General features: G+C 41.9%; 1 protein-coding gene across 2 annotated transcripts; it reads right to left on the bottom strand.

Moving 5' to 3' along the window:
• Window positions 1–656: 656 nt before the first annotated feature.
• LOC112252931 (ras-related protein ORAB-1) lies at window positions 657–13277 on the bottom strand. 2 transcript variants are annotated; one of them, XM_024424645.2, is made up of 7 exons: window positions 13060–13277; window positions 12849–12917; window positions 4250–4322; window positions 3854–3949; window positions 2070–2165; window positions 1760–1891; window positions 657–1484 (listed from the first exon to the last, which is right to left on the bottom strand). In XM_024424645.2, exons 2-7 carry the CDS (start codon window positions 12860–12862, stop codon window positions 1287–1289), a joined length of 609 nt encoding a protein of 202 aa, XP_024280413.1. In that variant the 5' UTR covers window positions 12863–12917; window positions 13060–13277; the 3' UTR covers window positions 657–1286. The 2 variants fall into 2 exon arrangements, with proteins under 2 accessions (XP_024280413.1, XP_024280414.1); XM_024424646.2 differs by having other exon boundaries at window positions 13096–13277.
• Window positions 13278–15119: the final 1842 nt, after the last annotated feature.

Below are 15119 nucleotides of genomic sequence, written 5' to 3'. Positions count from 1 at the left end.
GTGTCTGTTACTTGAACTCTGTGAAGCATGTATTTGGGCTGCAATCTGAGGTGCAGTTAATGCTAATTAACTTATCCTCTGCAGCAGAGGTAACTCTGGGTCAGTCCTCATGAGAGCCAGTTTCATCATAGCACTTGATGGTTTTTGTGAATGCGCTTGAAGAAACTTTCAAATTCCTTGAATTTTTACAGATCGACTGACCATGTCTTAAAGTAATGATGGACTGTAATTTCTCTTTGTTTATTTGAGCTGTTCTTGCCATATGGACTTAGTATTTTACCAAATAGGGCTATCAACTGTATACCACCCCTACCTTGTCACAACAACTGATTGGGTCAAACGCATTAAGGAAAGAAATTCCACAAATTAATGCACATCTGTTAATTGAAATGCATTCCAGGTGACTACCTCATGAATCTGGTTGAGAGAATACCAACATTGTGCAAAGCTGTCACCAAGGCAAAGGGTGGCTACTTTGAAGAATATAAAATATACTTTGATTTGTTTACTACATTTTGGTTACTACATGATTCCATGTGTTATTTCATAGTTTTGATGTCCACCATTATTCTACAATGTAGAAAATAGTCCAAATGAAAACCCTTGAATGAGTAGGTGTCCAAACGCTTGACTGGTACTGGTATATTTTTCAGTACTTTTTCACGAGACAGTGAGAGACTTGTGCAGTTGGCTGACACTCATATTCGCGAATAAACACCTTAGAGAGACATGCCGACACAAACAGTAAAATAACCAACAGGAAAGGAAAGCGAAGAAGAAGAAAAAAGACTGGGACAGAAGAATAGAAAACATAATTGAATTTGACCACAGACCAATCCCGACGTAGAAATGCAGTGAGATACACACACATTATTCTCATAACCCTGCACACAGAGGGGGGCGTTAACTGCGGGGGTGAGGGGGCAAACAAAATCAGTTGTCTCTGAGGTGGTCCGGGGAAGGGTGGGGGTAAAGCCTCTCCAGGAGGGGGCCAGTGAGGGACATGTCCATCTGACTGCTAACAGATTGCCTAGAAAGTACTACTAATCATCAATTACCAGGGCAATAAGGGAGGGGGGATAAATGATTTATTTTCTTGGTAGTGCGGCTACAGTACAAATTCAGGCAACTTCATTTTGTTTTCCCTCTCGCACACACAACTTCTTTCTATCAGACTTTCCCTCTCTCGGTTACGGTTAGGCTAGGAAGGTGGGGCATGGTGGAAAATGGGGCCAGGTGGAGGGGGCTGACAGGCTAGAGGGGGGTGCTTGAGGTGGGGTTCTCTCTCAGCAGCAGCCCCCCGAGGCAGGTTTGACAGGCGTACTCTGGATCTTGACATTGGACTTCTCGTTGCCTCCGGTCGTGGCCCCGGGCCCCATCCTCTTCTTGATCTCAGCAGCCATGGTCATGAAGGCCTGCTCCACATTGGTGGCGCTCTTGGCACTCGTTTCCAAGAAGGGGATGCCCAGGGAGTCTGCAAACTCCTGCAGAGAAAGGAATGGCAAGAGAGGGTTAGGGGAGCTGCTGCATTCATGACAGGACTGTAGACCATTACTGCTACTAATTTACTCCTCGGTTGTAGAGACCTGACTGTGTCCAAAACCATTTGGAATGTTTGGGGGCCTCAACAAAATCTCAATTCAAAAGTTTGGTAACCACAGCTCGACACCATTTTTTCAAAAAGTTAATTGGAAACAGGCATTACTTCTGCTCCATCTGATAATCCATTGTCTTCATTGTCTTGGTTAAAAGCCCTTACCTTTGCTGTTGTGTAATCCACCACTTTCTTTGTGGTCAGGTCACACTTGTTCCCCACCAATAGCTTGTTGACATTTTCACTGGCATAGCGGTCGATTTCCTGTAGCCACTGCTTGACATTATTGAAGGACTCCTAGAAGAAGAAAGAGAATCAAAACCAACACATCAGGGTAGGCAATATATTTGTGAGGTAAGTCTGTCAAAATACTAATTCACCTGCACTCCTGACTTTCAATTCTGAAAAAGAAGCCAGAAAGCCCAAACACAGTGACAAGTTAAAGATTGACTGTGCTAAAAAGAGACAGACTGACCTGGTCTGTGACGTCGTAGACTACGATAATGCCGTGGGCTCCTCTGTAGTAGCTGGATGTGATTGTGCGAAACCTCTCCTGCCCCGCCGTGTCCCACTGTCAGCGTCAATACACAGCAGAGATATTCAGTCAGTCATAAATACAGGACTATCAAACACACGCGCTCTCTGACAAATAGATGCTGCCACACACACACTGCCAAATATAAGGTATCTGCAGGTTTCATCAAGTTGAATTGAAGACATTTTAAAATACCTTTTTAGTGCAACTTGAAATGCAATTTAATAACAATTTGAGGTCTTCGTGTTCCACAAACCTGATAATTTCCCCATATTTTTAATGGCATTCACAGTGCTTTAATAAAGTAGTGCAATAGACTACTGAGATGGTATTCAAATATCTTGTTTAATCTAAGCAGGAATGCATGATTCAAGATATTTTGATGTGCACTGCAACCTAATCCAGTTATTGCCATGAATTTGACAATTAGACCATTGTTCTAGTTTACTGTTAAAATAGGACTCAGTATTTGTAGTTAGAGATGAATTTGCCTACATCTTTATGTGCACTAATATCAGAATAATATATTTGGGGCTAATTCACCAGCTGGGTAAGTGGAACCTCAAAACACATTAGCTAGATCCCTACCTCTAACTATAATTGTCACTGGAAGTAGCCATGTTTTAATTGATCAGTAATTATTATTGTCCTAACAAAAACGTTACTGTCATATGGCCTAATGCCCAATGCTCATTTCGCACACCCCGTATCTCAAATCCATGTTAATATCCCAGCTGTAAAACAATATATACACACCTGCACAAAGCTGAGAACATCCTCTCTTCAACTGTTCAACTTCATTACCAGGGCCTAAAACAAACTTTGTATACCAGCCACTGTGGCAGGTACATATATATATTTTTTAAATCTACCAGCCATCCCAATTTTTTCCAGACCAGATTTTTTGTTGATGCCATAATTACACAAACACACACAAAAATAACAGATGGTCATGCTTAGTAATGTTTCTAAAACAATACATGTATTATTAGTAAAAAGTCATGTGGACTACGGTTCAATTTAATTTAATGACCTGTGAGTATTATAACAAAAATATCAGACAAAAATATTTAGCTGCCCCTTTAAGGTTACTTTGGTAACAGGGCCACTTAAGTCATGTGTGCCTGTTAGAATGTCACAGGTTGAGGCCAACAATGTCTCTTTTTGCTAGCAGTGAGAGCAAACTCAAACATTGAAAAGCAACCTAGCTTGTAGGCTATAATATATATTTCTTTTCATCACATTAAGCAGCTGCACAACGTAGCAGAAACACTAGTCATCCCCGGACCATTGAAAACTAAAATGTTTAAATAAGACATTTTACAGCCTTTAATTTAGATAAAAGTCTTAAAGTATTAAATGAAGTACCTGCGGACACCCTGCAAATAGATGCTGCTTCATCGCACATTCACCAAATGTGACAAATAAGAACACACGCAAGCACCTCAAACAGATGAGAGGACGACATTTCTAAATCGATAAATCACAATTTTAGTCAACCATGTGTCTTAATAATGTAGGAGGCCTCTGCCTTTGCGATATTTGATGAACAATCTAGAGTTAGGTTCTGTTTAGGAATGCCTACAATGGCATTTTTTCAGAAATTCCATGGTACAAATGTGGCCAGATGCAGAAAGGCATACTTTATAGGTCCTTGTTAGTATAGCTTGGAAGTTTCCCTTTTCCATATTAGAAAAACAAAGATGTGGCTGGGAAACACTTACGATTTGAAGTTTAATGGTCTTTCCGTCTAATTCTATAGTTCGTATTTTGAAGTCTACTCCAATTGTGCTTATGTAGCTTTCTGTGTATGTGTCATCCTGTGGAGAGAGAGAGGAGTCTGTGAAAAAGTACAAATCCTTAACCCTTTCATACATTTTCAGTCGAGAGAAAAAAGGAATCAAAAGTATGACCATTCACTGCGATAGGAGAGTAAACAAGATAATTTCTTAACATACATGAGTATTAATATAGAAGTTGAATACTAAAGCAGTGCACTAATATGACATTATTAAAATGACTGGTTCAGCCTATGAACAGCTAATGAGTGATTAGTGCGAGCAATTTATGAATGGCTATGAGACACTTATAGGACATGGACGAATCAATAGGACACTTACTGCAAATCGGAGTAGAAGACATGACTTTCCGACACCAGAGTCACCGATCAGGAGCAGCTTGAATAAATAGTCACTGTGGAGAGAGGAGTAAAGTTTATTTTATTTTAACAACCTTGTTTTAAACAGGATTCCAGACTTTCCACAGTTTCAACAAAAGTATAGCCTTGTCAAGCCTGGGACTCTAAACTCAGAAGACAGCTTTAGCTTTAGGGCTGACCCCCATTTACTCGACTGGTCGCAAATATATATTTTTTTATTTCATGGCACGCCAGTCTGAGTCCCGCCCGTCTCAGTGGACTAATCCATTGAGGAGGCAGCGTGGATGGCATCACTCTTAAACAGGCATTGGCAACGTAAGACACACTTGCCGTGAGGGTATTTGCCTTGGCACACCAAGCAATTTGATACAATTGTTCAAATAAGTGAAATTTAATTCATTTTGAAATTGCATTGGTTTTCCATAAATGGCTAATGCTTTGGACGTGACACTATTTCAGGGAATATTCCTTAGGACTACAGTATGTTTGAAGATAATGTGTCCTGGGTATAATTTAAATGTTGAGTCAAGAAGAAGGGAAGTGTGGCTAAGCTGCACAAGGAGCATCTCTTGACAGAATGCGCTCTCCCTCCAAGTAGTGTGCATTCATTGTTTCATAATTTGATTGTGTGAACTGTTTGTCCTTTGATTGTTAGTGTCTATCAATTGCATATTCAGTGCATTCAGAAAATATTCAAACCCCTTGACCTTTTTCCACTGTTACGTTACAGCCTCATTCTAAAATCAATGTTCCCCCCCCCCCTTCAATCTACACACAATACCCCATAATGACACAGTAAAAACAGTTATTGTAGCAAATGTATTACAAATAAAAACTGAAATATCCTCTCAAGCTCTGTCAGGTTGGATGGGGAGCATCGCTGCACAGCTATTTTCAGGTCGCTCCAGAGATGTTCGATCGGGTTCAAGTCCGGGCTCTGGCTGGGCCACTCAACGGCTTTCAGAGACTTGTCCTGAAGCCACTCCTGCATTGTCTTGGCTGTGTGCTTAGAGTCATTGTCCTATTGTAAGGTGAACCTTTGCCCCAGTCTGAGGTCCTGAGCACTCTGAAGCAGGTTTTCATCAAGGATTGCTCTGTACTTTGCTTCATCTTTCCCCCAATCCTGACTAGTCTTCCAGTCCCTGCAGCTGAAAAACATCTCCACAGCATGATGCTGCCACCACCATGCTTCACCGTAGGGATGGTGCCAGATTTCCTCCAGACACGACACTTGGCATTCAAGCCAAAGAGTTCAATCTTGGTTTCATGGTCAGTCCTTTAGGTGCCTTTTGGCAAACTCCAAGCGGGCTGTCATGTGCCTTTTACTGAAGAGTGGCTTTCGTCAGGCGACTCTACCATAAAGGCCCGATTGGTGGAGTGCTGCAGAAATGAGAGAACCTTCCAGAAGGACAACCATCTCCACAGAGGAACTCTGGAGCTCTGTCAGAGTGACTTTCCAGTTTGGCTGGGCGGCCAGCTCTAGGAAGAGTCTCGATGGTTCCAAACTTCTTTCATTTAAAAATGACAAGAGGCCAGTACTTTCTTGGGGACCTTCAATGCTGCAGACATTTTTTGGTACCCATCCCCAGATCTGTGTCTCAACACAATCCTGTCTCGGAGCTCTACTGACAATTCCTTCGACCTCATGGCTTGGTTTTTGCACTGTCAACAGTGGGACTTTATATAGACAGATGTGTGCCTTTCCGAATCATGTCCAATCAATTAAATGTACTACAGGTGGACTCCAATCATCTCAAGGATGATCAATGGACACAGGATGCACCTGATCACAATTGAGTCTCAGCTAAAAAGCTTATGTAAATAAGGTGTTATTTTAAATACATTTGCACACACAAAAAATATTTTCACTTTGTCATTATGGGGTATTGTGTGTAGATTGATGATAATATTTTTAGTTAATCAATTTTAAAATAAGCCTGTAATGTAACAATGTGGAAAAAGACAAGGGGTCTTTTATACTTTCTGGATGCACTGTATCACCAGTAGTGAATGGAGTGGGGAAAATCAATAGTTACATACCAGGATATCATTTGTACAATATTTTTGCCCTAGTTGGCTGTACCTGAACCAAAACTCCAGTATTGGTCCTTCATAGTTTGTGCTCCATCTTTTTTTTCTTCCATTATCTCTCCCCCCAATAGGGAGCCAATTTGTTTTCAACACTTATTTCCAAGACTGATCAAAACTTGTTTTCGCATGGCTCTCTCTTGTACCTCTGCAGCAGACATACGATGAGCAATGTGTTTGGAACATTGAATCACAAAAAAAAGTTAAAATAAATCACAGTATCAAATCGCAAGGAAAGCAATACAAATCGTATCGGCACCAAAGTATTGTGATATCGTATTGTGAGGTCCTTGGCAATTCCCTGCCCTAATCACCAGTAGTACATTTACCATCATTTCTAATCTGAAATGTTTGATAACAGTAATTTCTGCTAATGCATTCTATATATTATTACAGTCATTTACCATTCTCATTGTTGGAGTGTACACGTTGTTTGCAGAGATCACAACTTACGACACTTGAGAAACAAGTTTGGGTTCATTTCTTTCCATTTACGAGTTGTCAATTTATGCAGCGCCATTTGTTTGGAGCGCTTCTGTCATTGTTGAATAAGGACACTGCGCACCTAATTACGCATAGAAGTAAGCCTAGGTTACCTGGTCAGCTCACAAATGCATAAATATGCCCATTTGGAGATGTCTGATAGTATTTGTCTTAACTACACTAATGAGCTGTGGAGCTTCTCAAAGTAAATTTTTTCCTCACCTCAAACAGCAAGTGAAGTCTGTTTTTACAGCCATTGAGAGTGACAATAGTTCCTCAATGTATTTAAAATCTTTCCAGCTCTCTTCCTTTCGATAACCAACAAGCCTCGGCGTGAAAGGGAATAATGTTCTAATTAGTGTTGCACGGTACACAGAAACTTCTGTACTTTTTCCCATATTAGAACATTAAAAACGGTTCAATACTCTATAATCTTTTTTTGTTACTTCTGTCAAAATGTGTCTCACGGATCAACTCTTTTTTACACTTTTTCTTCCCAATTTCATGATATCCAATTGGTAGGTACAGTCTAGTCCCATCGCTGCAACTTCTGTACGGACTCAGAAGAGGCGAAGTTGGACAGCCATGCGCCCCCCCTCGAAACACGACCCTGCCAAGCCGCACTGCTTCTTGACGCACTACTCGCTTAACCCGGAAGCCAGCCGCACCAATGTGTCGGAGGAAACGCAGTCCAACTGGCGACAGTGTCAGCGTGCATGCACCCGGCCTGCCACAGGAGTCGCTAGAGAGCGATGGGACAAGGACATCCCGATCAGCCAAACCCTCCCTTAAACCGGACGACGCTGGGCCAATGTGCAGGCGGCACCGCCTCATGGGTCCCCTGGTCGCGGCAATCGAACCCGGATCTACAGTAATGTAATGTAGTGCCTTTCTTCACACTTCACCATATCACCAGAAGAGATCTAATTGTGGTCATGCTTCAGACAATTCCAAGATGCCATTGCTGTAAGGCCTATTGATTTCACTGCGTTAGGCAAGATGCTGCATTAGACAAACTCTTAGAATAACTATTTTTGTCTCACCACCACACAATCAGCAGCGAGGATGTGTGATGTCTTATGACGCTTACATAATGCCTAAAAAGCTCTTTCACGCCAACCCATTTATAGACAATCACACACAAGTTGAAACCAGGCCAATTCAATCCACACAGCAACACAAACTTCCATAGTTGTTGGTACAGAAAATAGTTTTCTACAGGCAAATTAAATTAAACCTCACAATACTGAGCTGTGCATGGTCAGCAAAACCACATAAGGAAATACAAGTCAGTGGGGGGTTCAGTGCTCATTTCAGTGCTCATGTGATACACACTCAGACAAGAGAATTTTAAAAGAGGTTAAGACTGCACTGTGACTGACAACAGCATAGCGTGTTCAACAGAATACACTACCAACTTAGTAGGCCTGTGCCTGACTTCACCAAGAAGCCTACTTTAATTGAGCGCAGACAATTCATGATTAACGAGCGGTTACAACAGAGCCATTGTTCAGAGTTTGCCAAAGCTCCCTGTAGTTCAACAGATCAGATTTCAGAATGCTGCTAACCTTGGTCAGTTATGAGATACACAAAACAGACACACAAACATGACTAATTGGACCTCATGTCAAATAGGCTTGTACCAAGACCTAAAAAAGCATAACAGCATAGCAACCACAGCTTACCAAACACTAGTCTTGCAACAAAAAACAAATCAGCCTAACTTCTAAAACACCATTCCTTGCTCGAATACACCAATTCATGCTATGCTCATTTATATGAGCAGAAACACCAGTAGGATAGATACGACAACAAAATTCTGAGCATCAACAGTCCATACATCCTGTCCCTGTCCCACTCCCAACTGTGTGAATTAGGCTACACTAATGCTTCCCTATCTAAATAGGTCAGACCAGTAAAAAAATAAAAAATAAAAATAAAAAAAAAAAAAAATCTTGCAAACAATAGGCTACAGCTATTGTCCACTCATGTTCACCTCTAACCGAGGCATTCACACACAGAGAGCTCTCGCTCTTTCAACCCCCTCCACTCTGTACGCTGTTTTTTATTTGACATGGGCTGTGCCATACAACTAGGCTACACAGAAAAAGGTACAGAAACTCCTGTAAGCTGATTAAGCATTCCACAGCAAAGGGGAATTCAGCTGGACTTCAGATCCCCCTCCAGTCTCTCCAGTAGTACAGTCAAAGGAAGTAAGGAAGGTTCGGAAGAACTTGGGCGACGCTCTAGTCTGGTGTGATCTGACCCAGCCCCAAGGCTAAGAAGCTCTGATGCAGCCCGGTTTCCTGCCTCCCTGTCCCTTTCCTCTCCATTGGAATGAATTCCAGTCATGCCCTCTTCGTTAAGCAGATGGTTGAGGATAATGACAGCCTCTATGAAAGGCTAGTAGTACTGCTGACTGGTCATGCAAGATGGATAGGGAAAAGCCTACAGCAAAAACCTGTCCATCCCTCTCCTCTATCACAGTCAGTGTTTGTTTTAAGTCAGATTGAATGATACTTTGTATGCTGCAAACACATTACACCACCCACCATTATTCGACTTTCACATGACATTCGACTTTAAAACTCCTTTGAAAACACCCACACCTATAACACATGCAAACACACTGTGGCACTCAATCACAAAATTCTACAAACGCCACAGGATCAAACACTGCAATTTTAGCATTCCTATCTCAGTCTCTCCTCGGCGAGGGCAGTCTAATAAGAGGTGTCGAGGAAAAGCAGGGTTTAGATCAGACCAGAGGTTCCCTTTCCTCACTACTACAGAGGTCAATGAGTCACAGTGTGTCAGCCAGGCCCTAACAGTCTGTGGATCAGAAGCTCAGCTCCAGCAGATGATAGGCTAGAGCTTCTGTTAGGGAAAGGAAAGGCCTAATGAAAGCAAGTGATCTGCAAAAACACAAATGTAGCCTGTTTTCTGCAGGCTAGAAACTGGGAACCCAAAGAAATATTTATGCTAGTAACTGAGAACTCAGAAGCCCAAAATACAGTTTTGTCTGGTTGACCAGGTGCATTTGAGTCAATTGAAGCAGTGTGGAAGGACTTCACACTACAACAAAAGATGCTAAAGGAGGTGTAAGGGCTGGGGACAATAGTGCGAGAGTGGAAATTACCTCTGCTAGGCAATGATCTCTCTCTGGTAGTTAGTTATTGTCATACCAAAGCAAAAGTGCTTGACAGCAAAAGGACAATTAGGCTAAACTGTAATGATTTACACAATTGTGTAGGCTGGGGTAATTGTTGATGGATTAGCCAAGACGATACATAAGATAGGGCTATGGGATGTCCATTGTCCAGGTGTAAGTTCATGAGTGGAACTCCAAAAATAGTAAGCCAACAAGGTGAAGGTGGCGACGACAGACATGGCAGCTTGGCTTCTAGGTCCTAAGCAACTTTACAGTATTTTGTTTCTTTGTACGTTATTTCTTACATTATTAGCTTCAGAGTATTTTACTCGCTGATGTTCAGTCCCTGGACAATAAAGTAGACGAGCTCAGGGTGAGGATCTCCTGGCTCTCTCCGGATATAATGTCCCTGTCCCTAGAGCCAGCTGGGTTCTCAGTACATCGCACAGATAGGAATAAAGAACTCTCCAGAAAGAAGAAAGGCGGTGGTGTATGTTTCATGATTAACTACTCAGGATGTGATTGTGATAATGTTCAGGAACTCAAGTCCTTTGGTTCACCCAACCTAGAATATCTCAAATGTTGACCGTATTACCTCCCAAGAGAATTCTCTTCGGTTATAGTCACAGCCATGTATATTCCCCCTCAAGCCGATACCACAATGGCCCTCAAGGAACTACACTGGACTTTGTGCAAAATAAACGACATATCCCGAGGCCCCCAGGTGGTGAAGGTAGGAAACAACACCTCCACTACGCTGATCCTCAACACAGGGGCCCAACAAGGATGTGTGATCAGCCCCCTCCTGTACTCCCTGTTTACCCATGACTACGTGGACATGCACGCCTCCAACTCAATCAAGTTTGCAGACGACACAACAGTACTAGGTCTGATTACCAAAAATAACAAAACAGCCAACACGGAGGTGGTGAGGGCCCTGGTGGAGTGGTGCAAAGAAAATAACCTCTCCCCAACGTCAACAAAATAAATAAGCTGATTGTGGACTTCAGGAGACAATGGAGAGAGCACACCCCTATTCACATCGACGGGACTGCAGCTGAGAAGGTTAAAAGCTTAAAGTTCCTCCGCGTACACATCACTGACAATCTGAAATGGTCCACCCACAGACAGTGTGGTGAAGAAGGCGCAACAGCCATCTTCACCAGACTGAGGCGCAATAGTGCCTCTTTAACCTCCAAGATGCTGAAGAAATTCATCATGGCCCCAAATGTTTACAGATGGACAACTGAGAGCATCCTGTCAGGTTGTATCACCGCCTGGCACTGTCCGCAAACCGCAGGGCTCTCCAGAGGGTGGAGCGGTCTGCCCAACGCATCGCCGGGGGCACACTGCCTGCCCTCCAGGACACCTACGGCACCCGATGTCACAGGAAGGCCAAAAAGATCATCAAGGACATCAACCCCCTGAGCCACGGCCTGGTCACCCCGCTATCATCCAGAAGGCGAGGTCAGTACAGGTGCATCAAAGCTGGGCCAAGAGACTAAAAAACAGCTTCTATCTCAAGGCCATCAGACTGTTATATAGCCATCACCAGCCGGCTACCACCCGGTTACTCGACCCTGCACCTTAGAGGCTGCTGCCCTATGTACATAGAGATGGGAATCACTGGTTACTTTAATCATGTTTACATACTGTTTAACTAATTTCATATGAACTGTATTCTGTTTTTTATTCAATGCCACTCAAGACATTGATCGTCCTAATATTGATATATTTCTTAATTCCATTCTTTTACATGTGTGTATTGTGAATTGTTACAATACTACTGCACTATTGGAGCTAGGAACACAAGCATTGCTACACGCGCAATAACATCTGCTAAATACGTGTATGTGACCAAAAAAATGTGATGCTACACACAGTTTAAGAGTTCAAGAGCAACTGACTTACAATTAATAACATACCCCTTAACGTTTCAAAGTAATAACTGTAATGGCTATAAATGGAGGCAATAGTATAGTGTGCCTGTCAAAAAAAGGAAGGAAAGGGCTACCCTTTCAATGCAAAGTCATATGCACTAGATTGTGTCATCAGAATTTAATATTGTAAATAACATTTAAAATCAGATGTTCAGTCATGCCATTTAAACTGAGCTGAAATACAAAAGCTGTATCACAAAAGAGAAACCTATAGGCCTAAACTACAGTAATCAGGTACTTGCCAACCTGAATAGAAGGATGGTAGTAGTAGACAAACCATTACTTGCCAAACAACCCTATGAGTGTGTTGAAAGAGGCATGGCATATGGCAGGCACGCTCGTGACCTTACACATGACTCTCAGGATGTAGAGAGGGGGTGGCACTGACTGTCCTCTTGCGTGTTTTCCATTGACCAGGATTCACTGAATGTCATTTAAAAGGCAAGCTAGTTACATTAATTATTGACCACAAGCGCACAAAGGCTGCCGTAACGTTAAACACTCGCATAATGACTTGCATGGCTAACGATAATCATAACATGTAACGTTAGCAGACGTGCCTTGTATAGTCAGACTACAAGCTATAATATGTTAAGTAAAAAGGTAAGTCGTATCGTTAGTTACCAAGTAATGTTCCCTTTGACAACAGCACTTATCGTTAACTAACTGATGAACGTTATAGGTAACGTTACGTTGGCTAGCTTGCTAGGTAACGTTAGCTAGCTAAGGTAGATGCTACTTAGCAACTAGCTAGCAAACTCACAACTGTCTACAAACATATAATTCATCTGTGTGAAACGTTATTATGCGTTCAATAAACAACACAGTGACAATAGTAGTTAGCTAGCTTGCACTTCTTAGACAGTTGATCAGTTAACGTTAGCTGGCTAGCTACTTACTATTCGGGATTCATCGTGGACTCGTCACAGTAAATCCCCTCTTCTTATAAAACGACACCCCCTTCCGCTCTGAAAAATCGAAATAAATACTTAGCTAGCTAATTCCTTCGATAAAAAATTAGCTAGCTAATTTAACTAGTTGACAAGGTACTCCTCCAAAAACAGGCTAGTTGTCTGAAACCCAAAATGGCTGCTAGTAACGTTTACCAACCAGGAAATAGCAACTCCACAAACAGAGAAGCCTTACAGAGAGTTGAGCGATTTTTGGAAATAGTAGTTTGTTCCTAAAGTGTCGTCAAATATTGAGTATGTTCTGCCGTGAAGAATATGGCTACAGTGCCCTACTGACAATGTAGGCAACTAGGCTGGTCGATGTTTCAACCGCTCGTTTGCCCCTTCTGCTTGTTGTCAAAGCTAAGGAGAGGTTACGTCATTTGTGAAACGTGGCAAAATGTTGGCATGATTTCCAGTCTGGACTGGAGAAATAAATTGCTCTCCATATGGCTTAATCAGACTTAATCAAATCTAAATCAAGCCTGTCATTGTTTAATTAAAATAATTCTGAGATTAGTTCTAAAAAAACAACTGACAAATTGTTCCTCTTTGTCATTACTTTCTCATAATTGTAAGATCATGATAATGTTTTGAATGAGTAAATTAATAAGGACGACAACAACCACCACTGTGGGGATACAATGTAAGGATGGCAAAATTAACTGAAGGCACAGTCCAGTTCCCTCATGAAATTGATCAGCCACATCAGATATCATCAAAGGTTAGCTCCTCGCATCCTTCTCAAAAGCTATTGGAGGAGAAGGTCAGAAGGGCGTGACATTTGGCTTTCTCATCCAATGGGTTTTGAGATGAGCGAGGACGCATGTAAGTAGTTATGATTATGCCAGTCACAGTTAGTCCATGACATAAACCGTGCATGTGAAAAGAGTTCAACATTTCACAGGCTAAAGCTAGAAAGGTCCATACCACAGATTGGGGAAGAAAAAATTGTCTGCTACATACCATTTGTACCACCTGTGTGTAGACCTACTTCAAAATATATTTTCAGACAGCACTATTAGACCCTTATATATTGTAAACGTACAATAGTTGTATTATCTATTACTGACAATATCGATACAATTCAAGAAATCACTGATAATAATGACACCCTTTCTTTCACAGTACATGTGTGTCACATTGTTCTGTGCCCTCTGTTACTTTGGAATGTGGAAGCTGATTACTTGTTTCCAAAGAATAATTCCCCTGGTTCAAGAATGTGGAGGGAAACTCCATTGAAAAGGACAGAGGACAGGTTTCAATCTAGTGTTAGGGAGTCAATGATACAGAAAGACCCAAGCTGGTTTGTTTGCAATTTAATGTATCTACAGTGCATTCGGAAGGTATTCAGACCCCTTGACTTTTCCACATTTTGTTACGTTACAGCCTTATTATAAAATTGATTAAATAAAAAATGTTCCTCATCACTCTACACACAATACCCCATAATGACAACGCGAAAACAGGTTTTTAAAATGTTTAGCAACTTTCTTGCAAATTGCAAATTTATTACACAAGTATTCAGACCATTTGTAATGAGACTCGAAATTGAGCTCAGGTGCATCCTGTTTCCATTGATCATCCTTGAGATGTTTCTATAACTTGATAGGAGTCCACCTGTGTTAAAATTGATTGGACATGATTTGGAAAGGGACACACCTGTCTATATAAGGTCCCACAGATGACAATGCATGTCAGGACATGACCAGGAAGGGAAATGGCTGCAAGTAGTGCAGATGAAATGAAGGAAATGGAGAAAAAGTTGGTGAAGCAACAGCTGTGCTGGAATGAGAACAACATGGTTGCTACTTCAAGAACACAAACTCCTGCATCTTTAACAGCAAAGAGCGAGGGAGTCCCAGGGGATGACTGGGGGAGCAATGGTGGACCGGAAGTATTGTGTGATTCTCTTGGCACGAGTACAGTTGGTGAGAATGAGTGGACGATGGTGAAGAAGAGTGGAGTGAAAAGGGCTTAAGTTGGAAATGAACTGCAGTTTATGGTTAGAGTGCGATTCACCAGCAAGGATGTTTTTGGGTGACCCGTTTGCGGTCTAAAAGATGTTGAAGGATGAATTGGGTGAAGGGGAATCAGTTTGAGTAACCAGGAGCAGTATGATGCTGATTTCGTGTGTGTCAACAGCACAAAAGGAGAAAGCTCTGTGGCTCAATAAGATGTCGATGCATGATGTGGAAAGCTATGACTTTTAGAGTAGGG

This window comes from Oncorhynchus tshawytscha, linkage group LG06, assembly GCF_018296145.1.
Source record: "Oncorhynchus tshawytscha isolate Ot180627B linkage group LG06, Otsh_v2.0, whole genome shotgun sequence".
NCBI classification, from domain to species: domain Eukaryota; kingdom Metazoa; phylum Chordata; class Actinopteri; order Salmoniformes; family Salmonidae; genus Oncorhynchus; species Oncorhynchus tshawytscha.
This window is presented reverse-complemented; position numbering and strand designations above follow the sequence as displayed.

Bases quoted from the DNA above. Each gene is read 5' to 3' on its own strand.
- LOC112252931 (XM_024424645.2), bottom strand. The intron at 3,950-4,249 runs GTAAGTGTCCTA...CTCTCTCCACAG, and splicing joins GTCTTCTACTCCGATTTGCA to GATGACACATACACAGAAAG. The intron at 1,892-2,069 runs GTCAGTCTGTCT...TTCTTCTTCTAG, and splicing joins TCTACGACGTCACAGACCAG to GAGTCCTTCAATAATGTCAA.